This window comes from Fusarium flagelliforme (assembly GCF_020744385.1).
Source record: "Fusarium flagelliforme strain FIESC 12 MPI-CAGE-AA-0113 chromosome Unknown B0J16scaffold_9, whole genome shotgun sequence".
NCBI classification, from domain to species: Eukaryota; Fungi; Ascomycota; class Sordariomycetes; order Hypocreales; family Nectriaceae; genus Fusarium; species Fusarium flagelliforme.
This window is the reverse complement of record NW_025763511.1, coordinates 215,886-231,265: the sequence shown is the minus strand read 5'-3', so window position 1 is coordinate 231,265 and position 15,380 is coordinate 215,886. Positions and strand designations below refer to the sequence as shown.

Below are 15,380 nucleotides of genomic sequence, written 5' to 3'. Positions count from 1 at the left end.
CCTCTCTATTCCTCGAGTGGAGATCCGCTTCATGGGTGCGCTGAGCGGACATTACCCTCATCTGTTCCCTGTTTGATAAAACTATACTCAGTAGATCTGCAACGGCCATTTATAATCCCCACGGATCCGGGCGTCTGTCATCATACTAATTCTAAGTCTACCTGAACTATTAGTATGCCTATACACATATGCTCGCTATATTCTAGTGACCAAAGGCAGTTCTTAGATATTGCATATCCAGTCCACGACGTTGAAGCTGTAGGTCCTCGGTGCACCTATAGTTTCCCTTTTCAGTTCATTATGCCAGAAGCAAGCGGTAACAAGGAGCTCCCCATACTTTGCCAACGGCTTCCTCCATCATTCAATCGCCAAAACTCCAATTTCGATAAATTTGATCTGGTCCTGAGACTGGAAGCTGCCGCCAAGTACTTCTTGTGGGTCATTATCACTTTTCGAAAGCCTGATGGATTAGGTATCAGCAATCCAGTCACCGCTGAGGTAAAAATGGACATTGATTTCCTATTGCTAAGAGATTAATACTTGTCACGGTCAGAGTTCAGTATACAGGTGGACGGGGAACGCTTCAGGCGGAATCGGGTCTATTAGCTACGGATAGGCACTGCGGGCAGGTCAGGCTCTATTGACAAGACGTAGCTCAAGGAGCTACGTTCAGGATCTATCTGGAAGTCGGTCAAGAATCTAGCTGATAACGTATCACCACGTGATACTGACCCACTAGCTGGGTCTAGGGTAGGCTGGTTTGGTCTGGTCTTAAGCTGTGACAATACTCTAGGTAGCTTTAAAAGGAGATAATAAGTAGATTATAAAGATACTACTTAATAAGGGAGCTAGTATTAATATATAAAGTAGATACTATAGTACTATACTCTAGGTAGCTTTAGATAAAGGCTATAAATAGATTATATAGCTACTGTTAGACTAAGGTACTAATGTTGATATACAGGGCGGATACTATAGTAATATACTTTAGGTAGCTTCTGCTAGAGGCTATAAGCAGATTGTGTAGCTTCTGTTGGATAAGGGCGCTAACGTTAATACGCAGGGTAGAGAGTATGGCAATGCAGTTTAACCAAAGCTAATGGTGCTTGGGTGAGCTATTAACATGAGGAAGCGCCTCGTCAGGGTTAACCTATTGGGTACAAGTTTAGAGAATCAAAGACTAAATTTTCTTACCCAACTTATCCTGGCTCTATATCTTCGTTTATAAAATTCTAGTCATCTTGTAACCTACATCCATAGGTGCCCCCACTTTGACAACGTCGTTACTTCAATGGTTGAAGGCATACACTGGCTGCTTAAGAGCCACCCCAAAGTATCTACATTGGACTTGTTCGAAGCTTGGCGATCGATCAAGCATGCACTGCTGAACCAACTGGCTGAGCTGAAGTCGAACCAAGCCAAGCAGAAGACCAGGACCCCTATTGAACTCTCCAGTACCCTCTATGGTGCAGTACGTGGTTGGGTGTCTCATGAAGCTTTGCGAAAAGTTGAGCAGCAACGAAAGCTTTTATTGCATGAAGACTCTGCTCCTCTGTCAGCTTGTACTGGTTCTTTCTCACGATCACAAGGGCTACCTTGCGCTCACAAGCTGAAGGGTTTATTAGTTCGAGACCAGGCACTACAACTCGAAGATTTCCATCCGCACTGGCACTTGGCTCGGAAAGATAATCGGCGACCCCTCTTAGAACCTCGCCAGCGAGTTCGTCTTTGCCGTTATCTAGTGTGAGAAGAGAACTCAGTGGCTTCGAAGTCATCGAAAACGCGAGGCCGATACGAAACCCTCCTTTGTGCAGCAAATGTCATATACTAGGTCACGCAAGGAACTCTAAGGAGTGTCCACTACGATACTCAGAACTAAGAGCATTGCCAGTCGTATCTTCAGACCCGCCACAGACGTGTTCGGAAAATTTTCAATGGATACCCTTTGCGGTCCCGGAAGAGCCAAGGCCACCAGCGATGGAAACGCTCGACGAAATACAGTGGCAACCAATCACGACTTTGGAAAATTTCGAGTTTGAGCGTGAATTAACTTGTCAAGATCTGCCATGCCAGTTGACCATTGAAATAGAGCAGGTGGACCGACACATAACAACTCCAGAACCTCGGTATCTATCACCTGCACCATTTATGTATACACCGTCGGTGTCTTCACAGTTAACCTCGGGAGACGCAGCTTCAGACCTAGGTATCCAGTAAGAGACGATTTGGGTCAAATCGTTCACCAAAATGGGGTTGCGGGGTAGTGAGATTTGGCGACAGCCTGGCAAAACCATCTTAGACTGTATACATCATTTCAGTCATGAAGCTGTCAATCGTGTGTCTTAACCCTTCAGATGAAATTGCACAACCCGTCGCACGTCGGGAGATATCTCTATACCGATGGATGATGCCCAAACTTGACCGACTAAAGTTGCATAATCTGTCCACGGCAGCATGAACCAAAAAAAACCATGGAAATCGTCCGGAATGCCATCCGGATCAGCCCAAGCATCATTAACAATATTCAGAACATCCACTTGCACATCCGTTGGCAAAGGAAGATGCTGCATGGCTCCGCTGCCGGCACGGCTAAGTCGAATATAATATCGACCCTCGAAACGCTTTATCCCTGTACGCCTATCGTTGAGTATTCCAAATTGCCAATCAAGGTTTCTTTCTCGACTCAAATCATCTTCGATATCATTCTAGGGAATCTCGCACTTTGGAAGACGACTCCGTAACGATAAGAGCCAGTTTATATCGTTCTCCTTGTCAAGATCCAAGATTAAAAGATCATTTTGGGTGCCGAATGAGAACCTAGAGAGTGGAAGGCTGTATGATCGGCATACGAGTTGTAATTTTTTGATCCTCGACGAATGCGACTGGTGAGGCCCTGAAATACAAAAACGAGAAAGTGATCTAGACCAATAAGACAATTCCTCTAGATGCAACGCATTCCCGACGCGCTTTGGACAGAGAATCAAGGTTTCAAAGATGTTTTCGATATCATGGAAATCATCTTGGATGTTCCACTGGAGATCAATATAGAGTGAGTCGCGTTTTGGGTCAACCCAGCCATATATGCGGTCGACATATTCAGAGGTACCGAATTTATGTCTGCCCGAAATGAGAGAAAGCTTTCGATTTCTAGTGGTGATTTCACGGACTTCTTTGCATACGGACATAAGTCCTGGCACGTCGTACTGATAATGAGGGTACTGCCTCCCACTTCCTTCTATTCGGCGCGCGTGGAGGATGTATATGCGAGGAGAACGTGGAGAGAACGCCAGGTTCCAAATCTCATTTCTGATTTCTGCAGGTAGTTTTGCGAAGTATTTGAATTCATAGAGATGTCTCTCCGTGTCTTGAGGTGGCGATGACTGGCGGGTGAAACATCGGCCGAAATAGGGGGAAACTGACATGCTTTGTCACCTTTGCTAGACAGTGGTCTACGGCGTGTCTTTGACGAAGGAGTAGTCGTCAACACTGAAGATTCACCGTCCATTTTGGTCCGTCATCAAATGACCGAGGGCATGCAAGGTTGCAAGATTAAAAAGGGTGGCAATTGCGATTGGTAAATGAAGAAAAATTTCTTCCGCCCCTGACTAACCTCATATGGATAAGTGTGCTAGGCTATGTCCGGTGATTAGGTTAGGGGTCAACAGGCGGACAAGCACCCGTCACAATTTCCGCATCCGCTATAGATCTCTGCGCTGTCGGACGATCCAGCACGCCGCTTGCGATGAAGATATTGCGTGTCAGACTTGGAGTTTCACTACGTCTCCGCATGGCTGCCAAGTCATAAAAAATCCCGCACAATCTCGAATGGTATTATAAAAGGCTGGGCGGTAAGGTCGTAGAGATTATGTTGGGTAGAGCATTTAATTCTACGATACACTATAATCTTACAACGAGGCAGTAACAAACAACAAAGTATCAACTGTTTCCAAGCAGTATGCTGCTATTGTGGTAGGGTTTAAAGTTTACATGGTTATTTTGTTGTGAGGGAAAGCGGCTTAGAGGCGGCCGAAATAAGAACGATTATGGGTGAACAGTCGATGTTCGCCTTGTAAGAGAACCCCTTGAAAATGTGGCTAGGAAGCAAAAAAAAGAAGGAAAAAAAAAAAGAACAGACCCTAAGACAAAAAGAAAAGAAAAGAAAGACAGACGCTTAGCCCATGCTAATCTAACAATGGTGTTAGATGTTCTCTATTAGACTGTGTTCGCTCTGAACATTTTTTGGGATATTTATTGGATCCACAAGACCCTCATTGCTGTACTGCAGATAGGGTGAGCAAGGGACCCTTCTTGTTTCTTAGACACTGGAGAAGCCGATTCGGTCCTTGACCATGATTGCCAAAGTGGATTCAATCGCCCAGCTGTATCAGTAAGACTAGGGTGGTGGCCAATAATCATGCAATACGAGGCAAGGCCGTTAATGCAATGTCGTCTTCGAGGCAGTTGGCTATACTGTTGGCCAATCGTTGACCTCAATAATCATGTCTTGCTTGCATCGGTTGGCGGCTGAGTTTGTACGAGAAATTTTTGTGGCGCTTACATGCCATGGGGGCAACTGATAGTTAGCATAAGTGCCCCACGATGATCTGCCACCCAGGGCTGATGATGCACTGCCAACTGTAAGGATGGACCCGTCAGTGTGGGAACTATTCCAATGCAATATGTTGACCTCTTTCCATTTATCAACATGTACACTGATGATATATTGGCGCTTTCAAATAAGTTGTCATTCCCCCGGGTAACTATTTCATTTTAATAATCACACTGAAAACGAGGTTATACCTATTGAGCATATTTTAATTGATCTAAGTCCTTTCACCTAACGGCTGCGGAGACTTATGCTAGCGCAAGGGATAGCTGGCTCTATTTTTCTTCTTCAAGCTGCAGGGTATGACAGCTTTCCTTCAGCCATGCTTGTTCTAGCGAAGAAATGGCCCATAACGTCAGGCAAGGCTAGTTAAATGACTTAAGAAGTAGATCTCTCTGTCACTGGCGTCAGAAAAAGAATTCAAGTTGGTTGACCAGTCACGATATAATGCTTTCCCGTTACCGGTGGAATTGCTCCGACGTACATAACGAGGCGGCTCTAGTGTTAAATCTAGGGTGGTCTCGAACCACGCAATCATATCAGAGCGCTTCGGTTATTCCGTGTGAACCACTGTTGAAGGTTATGAACTGTGATTATTTCCTTATATTTCTTTTGAATTCATGCCTCTGTAAAGCATTTCCCCCCTCCCCCCAGCTTTTTCAGCTGAGTTGTTAGCTCCATTACGCAGACCCCGCCCATCCCTCGTACAGGGAATTTGTCACAAGAGTAATCTGATTGGTTATCCCTGAGTTGCGCCGAGTGTGAAAATTCAAATCCATCTGTCTCTATCCTTATGCACAGTCATCGTGGCTTTTGCTAAACGAGACGTTAGAAAGGCAAAATTTGACATGCTCCATGGTCGTTCCAGCGGGCCTGGTTGGCATTCTCGGTTCTGGATTTGAGACATCCCCACTGTAATAAAGTTTATCGAAACGTTGGGTTCTTAGAGTCCAGATCTCGCCAAGGCTAGTCTTAACCCCAGTTGTTTAAGACTGCAATAAATCAGCCACGAATACAATATTAAAATGATGGTGTAGATACTGGGAAGAGTCCAGGCCTTTGGAGGTCCACCTAAGGGCCTAAGGAACGGGTTATGAGATACGTCGAATTCACACACCCTCCCTTCCTATATTTCACGGAGGCTTGGGACATGGGGGATACTACTAGTCTACCATCGCCATTCGGGTGGCTTTACAAGTTTGGAGGAAGGGAGATACACTTGCACACAGATAGAAAAAGACAAAAACAGAACAAGAACAAATAGAATATTTACTACCGCTAGCTCTGCCTGCATCATCCTTTAGTCGTCTTTCTGCCTCTTCATACACCTTGAATATGATCCAATCATTGACAACAGAGCTCGCGAGATCCAAGAGAAAGAGTAAGCTGGCTATTTCCTTTATTTGGCTTTTGTTCTGATACTACGGAGCACCGATATACTGTATGCAACGAAAATAATGCAAAGGAAAGCAGGGCATCCTATGATTATCACACTAATATAGTGTTGTTTAGAAACCAGAAGGGTTTCTACCCTTACTCCTGAACAGCTCGCCCGCAAGAGAGCTAACGATCGGGAGGCTCAGAGGGCAATACGTATGCGTACAAAAGAGCATATAGGGCGGCTAGAGCGCGAGCTAGCGGAGCTCAAGAGCGACCAAAGTCGTGACCAGACCATCCAATATTTATTACGTCGTAATACAGCTATAGAGAAAGAGCTGATCCGACTCAAAGAGGTTATGGGTGCGCCAAGGGCCTCTTTGTCTTGCCATGAACCAGGTCCAAGTGCACAACAACTTTTATTTCCCGACAAGTTCTCAACAACAACAACAACAACAACAACAGTTCGCAATGGAATTCTCAGCATTGGTAGCGATGCCATTCCTAGCACTCACAGAACACCATTCTTGAAGGATTACAACGGTCACCGAGACTGTAACCAACAATATATTCCCTTGTCTACCAACTGGGAACCTTGGGAGAGCACCATCTCCTGCGCCATCCTCTCCAACACATTGGCCCCTTCATCACCAGGCGACTGTAGTGATGGAAATATTCAAACCAGCATACCCACCTCGGCCCTTCCCTTCAGCAATACCAGTGCTCCAAACCTTTGCACTATTTATGGTGGGGATGCCATCAAGATAGAGTATATCGAGGTGGGCTACCTCGGCAGCATACCCCAAGCGCTTCATCAGCCTGACATGAGGTATGGCAAGTAGATTAGGCATAATGGATATCTATAAGCCAAGCTTTGTGTTAATACTCCTCCTTTGTATCCTGACACTTCTCACTCCCACCACTCTGTATTACATTATTAGCAGTAGCTGTCTGCCCCACTACGAGTCAGCAACGACCTACTCTTCTATTCCCAATTATCGTGTACCTGTAATTGTCGAATACCCCTGTCTACTGCTTAATCGCCTGTCTATCCCCGTTTTATTCCCTTCCAATCCATACCGTGGATATTGACCTGTCCTATTTTGATCGACGATCTGCATGTGTTTGTAAACGCGTTTTTTTGCATTTACTTGTTATATTGCCTCTTTATTATAAATTTAACTCGAGGTTTCTCTTAAATAGTCTTTATAAGCTTATGTTATCAAATGGCCAGTAGTGCATAGCTGCTTTCCAATATAGTCCTTAAATATTTCTTTAATTATACTTCTTCTTAGCGTAACTTATTGGTATTTGCAGATAGGATAGCGTCGTATTATAAACTAATATTACCTAACATATCCGGTAGCACCACAAAGCGATGCGTGCCGTTGAACTTGCTATCGTTAAGCTATTTAAGCGAAGTTTTAATTAACTGCCAATTAGATCAGACGCGGATAGGATATTTAAGAAGGTGTGACCGCTGCTGATAGCCCTTCCAATTCACTTTCTTCGTGTTTCCCACTACGGGGATTTGCTGTCTACTTTATTGTGACAATCGAGGCTTAACCGCTAGCGGTTAGTATTTTAGGCCAAACTACCAACCTCCCAAGGCGGCGCAAGCCAATAGTCGTGCGGGGACGTAAGTCAGGGTAGGTCATGGCGCGAGACAGAGGGTGCCTGTGTCGTTCACCATTGTTTCTAGGCACCAACCGAATATTTCCACTTGACGCTGTCTGCAAATTGCTTGAGGGGTCCTTTTGCCTATGCTAATCAAATGGGAGACAACATAATGGGAGATATAGATCATCTACAGATCATCATGCGAAGATCATTTCGATACTCTCGTATCATTTAACGAAGCATGTCTTCTAATCCAGGTTTGCAGACCCTACCGCAAAACTTTCCAGGAAAGTTCTCTTCTCTGCATCACCTAGATAGTCTAGCTCAACACCAAGCACTGTCCTGCTCGTAAACCCAGCGATATCATGCCGGACCTCAGTTCAGACGCTGGCTAGGTCTCTCATTAGTTAGGTATATTGAGAAAAGAGGTACGCTATTGAGTGCACTTTTAATTCAAAGTACATAAACTGTTCTTTAAAACGAGAAGGATGACAGTAACCTCTGCCGTTACAGCCTCTCAGAAGAGGGGAGTTTATTTAAAATCATGAGACATTTGTTCCAGAAAAAGTCTCAAATAATATATATTATTTCTATATTATAACACTTTCTTATATGGATATAATGCGTTAAAGTTAAAAGGTATAACGTACGCGATAAGCGAGTGCAACAGACAAGCGAGTGCAACACAACATCCCAACATCTCAGATAGAAATAGCGATAAAAACACAACAGACTATTAATTAAGTAAAATTAATCGCTATTTTCTTCTAGAGACATAGCGACAACTATCTGACAGGTCCTTGCATCATGTCCTGTCTTGCCGCACGCTCCACAGCGCCTTTCCTTCATTCGCGTAGGCCCTCCTTGACCACCACTTCTCGATGGGCCAGCCACCGCCTGCGCATCAACATCCGTTTGATCAATTACTTGCCTTCCTTCCTCTACTGTCATCACCCCTCCTTTCTGTAGCCGGGTTCTTTTTGCCCTCCGCCGCCGGCTTAGTATCTCATTTGCCTGTTCAATATCTTGGACCCTGGCCTCTAATAAGGCAACCTTATGCATAACTACCTTTGTTCCCTTGGAAGAAGACCTCAATGCTTCTAGAATCGACTCTGGTGAGCTACTTTTATGCCTTTTGATTCTCCTTTCAAGATATTCAAGCTGAGAGTCGGCTTCAAGGATCGTCCTTGGGGTCTTTGAGACCCAAGGGGTCGAGCGGCTAACTACCTCCTCCACAGGCGTCGGAGTCCGCAGCTGCACATCGAGCTTCGAGATTACACTTTCTGGATCGAGAGGAGCAAGTCCGGCTCCTCTAAAGGCTGCTTTAATATTTTTCTCTGTCATTGTGGCCTGGTGGGCGGTGTAAAAAGCCGGGAAGAACTCGGTTTTGGAAACGTGTGTTACAGAGCATCTGATCAAATGCTCGATTTCTCGCCCGTAAGCCTTCTTAAGCAGGCCAAAGCACCCGACATCAAGAGGCTGCAGCAGATGAGACGAATGAGGCGGTATACAAAGCGTGATGATTTTATTTGCCTTGCAATATCTCTCAAAGTCGACTGAGTGGTGGCTTTCGTGTCCGTCGAGGATCAGGAGACGATAGCGATTCTTTGATTGCTTGGTAGTACACCGGTTGAAGTGCTTTAGCCACTCGAGGCCTATCTCGTTATCTGTCCAGCCATTAGGGCTCGTCGCGATAGCCCAATCGCCCGGGAGGTTGCTTTCTCGGTACCAGTGGGCGAGGTGATATTGGCCCGCACCTATGATGAACGGCGGGATCGCCTGGCCCTCGGCATTGATCGCCTGAATGACTGTAACCCATTCCCGATTTCCAGGTTGCACTGATTTTGGTCTTCCACGCCTTTCAGCACCTGTGACGACCATTCCGCTCGCAATAACGCCCATCATAAAGCCAGTCTCGTCAAAGTTCTAGATTTCATCAGGTCGGATGCCATACTTCGCAATTACATTCGCTACGAGCCTAAACCAGTTGCGAATAATGGTCGGATCTTCACATTTGGCTCTCTGGTAGTCATATTTACGGAAAAAATGCGTCTTGAGGTCTTTGTGTCGCTTGACGAAGTTAGAGGCCCAGCGCTTGCCGACAGGTGGCGTCTCGCGGTCGGCGAGCAATCGGTTAGCCATCTCCTCAACACAACGCAGTCGTGGGGGGAACCCTCTCGAATCCAGATCGAGAATGAACTGAACTATGATCTCTTCCTCTAGATCGGATAGTTTGCGTGATTTTGGGATAGAATCACGCGTAGAAAGGATACCCTTCTGTCGGCGATGTAAAGTCCAATAACGGACCTGGTAGATGCCTGCGGCGCGTCGGAGACTTAATTTTGGGTCATTTTGAAGGGTGCGAAGTGCAAGAAGAATCCTAGCCTCGCTATTTGGGTCTGACATATTTGGTGGTTGAAAATTAATTGATTAAGTTGAGGAGATGTAAATTGCGGGATTTTTTGTTGCACTCGCTTGTCTGTTGCACTCGCTTATCATGTACGTTATATTTTGCTATTGTAAAATGTGGGGTTAAGGGAAATATGTGTCGGAACTTTTGCATGGCCACTGTACATCAAAACTCGCTCGAGCGACTCTAGGAGGATGGCATTCATGCAGATGTAAGAGGTTGAATATGGTTTAAGATTGGTAAGGGCGCTAGAATTAGCACTAACTCAGTTCCACTTGGTTGGGTCCTTTGCTGTGTTAGGGCTACTGCTTAGACTGGAGCAGGAACGTGGAATATTGTATATATGGAGAGAGGTTAAGGTCGATGATTCGTGTCAGGACTCTAGGGCTGCGAGCGCAATCAATTTGTCCTTTCTTCAATAAGTGTAACAAACATTCATAGTACACAAGCTTCCTTGCATACAGATAACAGTGAAGTCCGGATATTTAATAGCTTGGGAATTATGATGGGAATACTTTGAACGAGTAGATATCTAAAACCATGATTTTAAAATTCTTAAAATTGGACTATTTACTACTTAGCCGCTCTGTTTGCCATTTGTATCTCTATGGCATCCTCGCACTGTAACATCGGTGGCGGGATAACTGAAGTATATGCATGATGAGGCACACGATCCTCACCAGCGGCAGCGAAATCATCGGTATTACCTACGCACCACCACATACCGCAAGGTGCCATCCGAAGACTATATTTGCCGTCTGGTAGTCGACATAGTAGAGTGCTAATGTTAACATGCCTAATAAGTGGCTGACTAGGTCGTAGAGTAGTTAGAGTGTCTAATTTCGGACGTGGATCGTACTTTCCATGCAGACCGCAAATCCCTCGCGACTTTGCATCCAGGACGGTTTTCTTCGTGACAAGGTCCATGACTTCAATCGTCGGTACAGGTGCAGATGGTTTTGGATCGATGATGCGAGGACGGCAATCTCCACCAGGGAAGTCTTCTTCGGGTAGCATTGGGCCCCATGGCATGAGGAAATGTTGCCGACCATTGGTTTGGACAGTGATAGATTCATTTCCAGTGGTAGTAACTGTAACTTTGAGTTCCGTTGCACTGTCTTCCTTGCCCTTTTTTATCTGCATGCTTGTCTTAATCTTAGGGGGGCAAAGTAGAGACTGCACCACCCTAAATCTTGCGCGACCAAAGTATCTGCGGCTGAGCAGCTTCCTTTTTTTGCTTGACAATGATGACTCTCCTTGTTCATCGACAAACATAGTGTCTGCAACCTGGTCTTCTCCTGATTTGTATTGGATAGAGTACTTCTTGCCTGGCGTGAGAAACGATGCAAGCTCGCTGTCGTGGTCAATATAGTATCGATATACTGATAGTGAATTCTTCCAGCTTTCTGTTCTGCCAACTGGTGAAGGTATAGTTAAATGAGATTCCTTATTACTGACAGCATGTAGTTGCCTAACGTCCACTTCTCTGTACTCTCCGCTATCAGCATTATACTCATACAAAGTGAGTAAGTTATGAGAGAGGGCATATGGAACGTCGAGGATTGAGTTTGCTGCGCTCAAACGTAAAGGTCGGGGATCAGTGTCTTTCAACGAGCGGCGACGTAGACCAAAGACGATGCTGAAGGGCAGCGTGCCTGACCGGTCAAAAATTCTGTATCTACTGTGGAACACCACATAAATCGTGAAATCCGCCATGATGTTAAGTCGTAATCGTTGCAGTTGATAAAATCGGCTTCTGTTGTATCGGAAATTGCTGGGTCTCCCGGAGATGTGACAAGGCGATAAGGATCCGAGATGTTTATAAAAGGGGCGTCTGGACAAAGCGGAAGAGGTTACTTGTTACAACACTGTGACGAGTTTATGTGACTCTTAAATTTGGTGGCGGCTGCAGCCGATCAGAGACAAAGGGGAAGCAGAGGAACAAAGGCGACTTTAATTTGTTTAGAGGTAATTCTAGGTTAGAAGATACCACTGATAGATATACGTTGGCTGTCGATTCATGATATTAACAAGTCGCGGCCGGTCTGAAAGGTCGCCTCTAATCACAGCGTGAGGAGCAGTTTTACCTTGGTTGACTCATGGTACGTGATGAAGCTCTCATGACGACAGAAGGCCCACTGAATGACTCATAGTAAGGCCATCTATGAATGGGATGGGACGATACCATGTTACATCGGAAGGATTTCCCATCCTACATAACCGCCGTCATAGTGCATATGCTTACTCACAAGATAAGTAGCCGCCATCGATGCCGAGGTTGCAAGTTGATGGATTACACGGTGGAAAAGGCCCTATTGGACCAATCCTTCATTCACTATCCGTCGATCATTACGGGCCTTGCTCAAACATCAGCTCGGATAGGGAGATGAATTTAATCTTCAGTTAAGTTTAGTGCACGGTTTGCGAAATCATAGATTGACCATGAGGATGCCGTTTGTAGTCGACGTTATCCGACAATGCTTGTCGCTGTCACCTCAACTCAAATACAATGTTGGTTTAACTGATGCCAAAAGGAGACGGGCGATTTCGGCAGAAGAACACATGGTTAAGAAGATCAAAAAGACTTGTGCAAAGGATCTCGGAAAAGAACATCTTTGTTCAGACCCGGAAACCTTCAAAAAGTTTGGGGACTGTCTTAAAGGCTGCCTGATGCCTGTTGTCATGGCCCATTTGGGCGAGCTTATGCCATTGGTCGCCGAGCCGATGTGCAAAAAGGAATTTGACTATCTTCAAAAAGATGACCTGTGGCAAGGACAATTCCATCTTTTATGGGTAAATATGCTAAGGCCTGTAGAAAGCTATAATACTTCAGAAAGTGCCTTATATAACGCCAAGTTACTGATATTGTCTATTTTGGGATTAAACAATATAACTAGTCTAGTCACGAATCGAAACAGGTTCGCGTACAAATGATTCGATAAAAGCATGACGGTCTCACTTCAACAGTGCCAAGAAGTTGCTGTCCATTTCTCCAGAAATCAGCATTTTCATCGTTTTTGTTGGAAATACGAACTAATACCTATATCAAATTAAGATAAACGTCTGAATCCGAAATGTGAGCTTGCTGATCCATAAGGCCATGCACGTAACATTCCCCACGCAAGGTATGTCCTTTTTGGTTCTCGAAGACAACAAATGGTGTCTTCAGGCCATGAAGCAAATATATGTCCGCACCGGGAGAGGCATGGGTTGATCCCAATCCTAAACGACCTTTAACTGTAATGAACATTACCCTGTTGCGACAGACTTCCTCTGCAACGTAACGATAACGTGCAAAACCCTCAATCGACTGTAAAGCATCGTTCGGAATGCAGGGCTCTGAACTCTTGCCAACCACCTTCTTCCAATGTTCAAATAAAGTAGGTATCTCATCTTGGTTCACGTTTAGAGATCCACGTTCCGTAAGTGTCACTCTTGCGTCCATAACCAAAGTTGATGAGAACATAGTCTCGAAGGTATTACTGTCCAAATGCTCTTTGGCTAGTTCGTACCAGTGTTCGAAAATTTCATTCTCAGTCATCTGGAGATCCTGGCATAAAGATAGATAGTAAGGCCAGCCACACCCAGCTATCTGATCTACCAGAAGTGCACGAACATGCAATCTCTGATTGTCGTCGTCGAAAAAATAATCTGCTTTCGACAGGGTTGCTGCAAACTGGGATTTTACGTTGTACCCGGGATCAGGCAAAAGCACGAGCGGCCTAGACTGCACGCGCCAGTCTGGTGCCCATGAAGATACATCGTCCGCCGGGGGTCTGGGTTCAAGCACAGGCGTGCCGGCAATGTAGTAGAGTGAATAATTCTCTGAATCGCCGCAGCCCGAGAAGTGAAGGATGTCCAAGCTGTCAGTTTCGTTGATATAACCCTTCGCGAATCTGATATATAACTCGGGTCCAGTTATGCTGTATCCAGGTTGAAACCATGCGGAATTCGAGTCATACGGGAAAGCGAGCCCAAAAAGTGCATTCAATCGATCGTGGCTTTTCTTGCAATCCCACGTACTGAAAGAATGAGCCAGGTGCGGATATGAACAGCGTATGTCACTTGTAACCTGTGCTCTGAGCTGTCCTAGCCTGATAGCATGCCGAAATGGCTCGAGTAATAATGGTTCAGGTGGGTTCTGTAAAGCAGAGGACATCCTCCTAATTGTAGTGAAAAACATATCCCCATCGATAGTTGCGCCTCCACATCGAAACTCGATCTTTGATGCCAGTGCAACCTCTTGAACTATCCATAGTCTGCCAAACCAAGGATTCTTGACCAACGCAACTAGAGCTGAGAATGGAATTCCAGTGGGATTAAACAGATCTAGCATGTGCCTAACAAGCCCGGCTTGCATTAACCTTTGCATCGGTTCTTTCCAAAATTCTAAACCAGGTCCGTCAATGGCCAAGACAGTTGATAGATCAAAGGCGTGCCCGGTATGTTCATCATCGGGCCCCAGCCAGCATATCACTTGCTGAGCCTGTTTAAAAATCTTTGACATAAGCGTAACTTGATGCTCTCGTTCCGTAATGTTTTCTTGGTCAATACAAATTTGATCAATCCACAACAGTCTTTTGTCATCACCGGAAAGAAGGGTACCGAGGGCATGGTTTAAGGATTGCCGGATCCTTAGCTCGAAGCCGTCCACCGCGAAGAGTGGATCTTGTGGTGATGAATCTCCCCAGACATATGACAGTGCTGCGAAGCATGGGGTATCCTCAAGTTTGGATAATATGAGATGGCCACATATTGAGCCCTTCTTTTCGTCTTGGGTCAGCTCAAGCAGTCGTATGCTGTCAAGGAAGGGAAGTTTGCGATACGGTCGTGACGAACCCATGGTTCACTCGTCATTGAGGTCAGTTTTGACTTGGAGGACTGAAAATACATGAATAGATGAATGTAGCTTTATTACGTGTTCATGAGTAGACATAGTCTGCATTCCATCAGACAGATATTACTTTTGGTTTTAGGCAGCAACGGGATAGCTAAAACATATTAGTACTAGCATTTTTCTCACGAAAGAATGCTCCTCCAATTCAGCCCCACCGTAAAGCGGCGGCTGCGCTTGCTAGTGGATGCGACAAGTCACGCGTACTTGAGCCTGCATATAGTGTTGCATCAAAAAAAATTGAAACTGGGACGTCAGACAGCTTACACATCAACCGGGCGCGCTTCTCGACACCCTCTTCCAACCTCGCCTCCTTCCTCCTCTACTGCCACAACCGTCTTCTCCAACAGTAACCAGTCACGATATCTCGCGTAATTTTGGCAATGGCCAATTACGTCATCTTACTCCAGCAACGCATCGGCGTATTTTTACATCACGTACTATAACTGTCAGTTGCCAAACGACGACGACGC

At 45.4% G+C, this 15,380-nt stretch overlaps 4 protein-coding genes across 4 annotated transcripts; 1 reads left to right on the top strand and 3 right to left on the bottom strand.

The window, feature by feature from the left end:
* Nucleotides 1-2,342: 2,342 nt before the first annotated feature.
* Nucleotides 2,343-3,532, bottom strand: B0J16DRAFT_365605 (uncharacterized protein; the record flags this gene model as incomplete). Its single annotated transcript, XM_046130030.1, has 3 exons — nucleotides 3,395-3,532; nucleotides 2,722-3,356; nucleotides 2,343-2,682 (listed from the first exon to the last, which is right to left on the bottom strand). Exons 1-3 carry the CDS (start codon nucleotides 3,503-3,505, stop codon nucleotides 2,343-2,345), a joined length of 1,086 nt encoding a protein of 361 aa, XP_045977376.1. The 5' UTR covers nucleotides 3,506-3,532.
* A 2,409-nt stretch (nucleotides 3,533-5,941) lies between these two features.
* On the top strand, nucleotides 5,942-6,825 carry B0J16DRAFT_359112 (uncharacterized protein; the record flags this gene model as incomplete). The annotated part of the gene is made up of 2 exons (XM_046129627.1): nucleotides 5,942-5,987; nucleotides 6,119-6,825. The coding sequence occupies 2 exons, from the start codon at nucleotides 5,942-5,944 to the stop codon at nucleotides 6,823-6,825; spliced, it is 753 nt and encodes a 250-aa protein (XP_045977375.1).
* Nucleotides 6,826-10,532: 3,707 nt separating this feature from the next.
* Nucleotides 10,533-12,133, bottom strand: B0J16DRAFT_351496 (uncharacterized protein). The gene has a single exon (XM_046129193.1). It carries the CDS (start codon nucleotides 11,727-11,729, stop codon nucleotides 10,587-10,589), a length of 1,143 nt encoding a protein of 380 aa, XP_045977374.1. The 5' UTR covers nucleotides 11,730-12,133; the 3' UTR covers nucleotides 10,533-10,586.
* Nucleotides 12,134-12,862: 729 nt separating this feature from the next.
* B0J16DRAFT_351493 (heterokaryon incompatibility protein-domain-containing protein) lies at nucleotides 12,863-14,991 on the bottom strand. Its single transcript, XM_046129192.1, has one exon. It carries the CDS (start codon nucleotides 14,854-14,856, stop codon nucleotides 13,054-13,056), a length of 1,803 nt encoding a protein of 600 aa, XP_045977373.1. The 5' UTR covers nucleotides 14,857-14,991; the 3' UTR covers nucleotides 12,863-13,053.
* Between the last annotated feature and the right edge of the window lie 389 nt (nucleotides 14,992-15,380).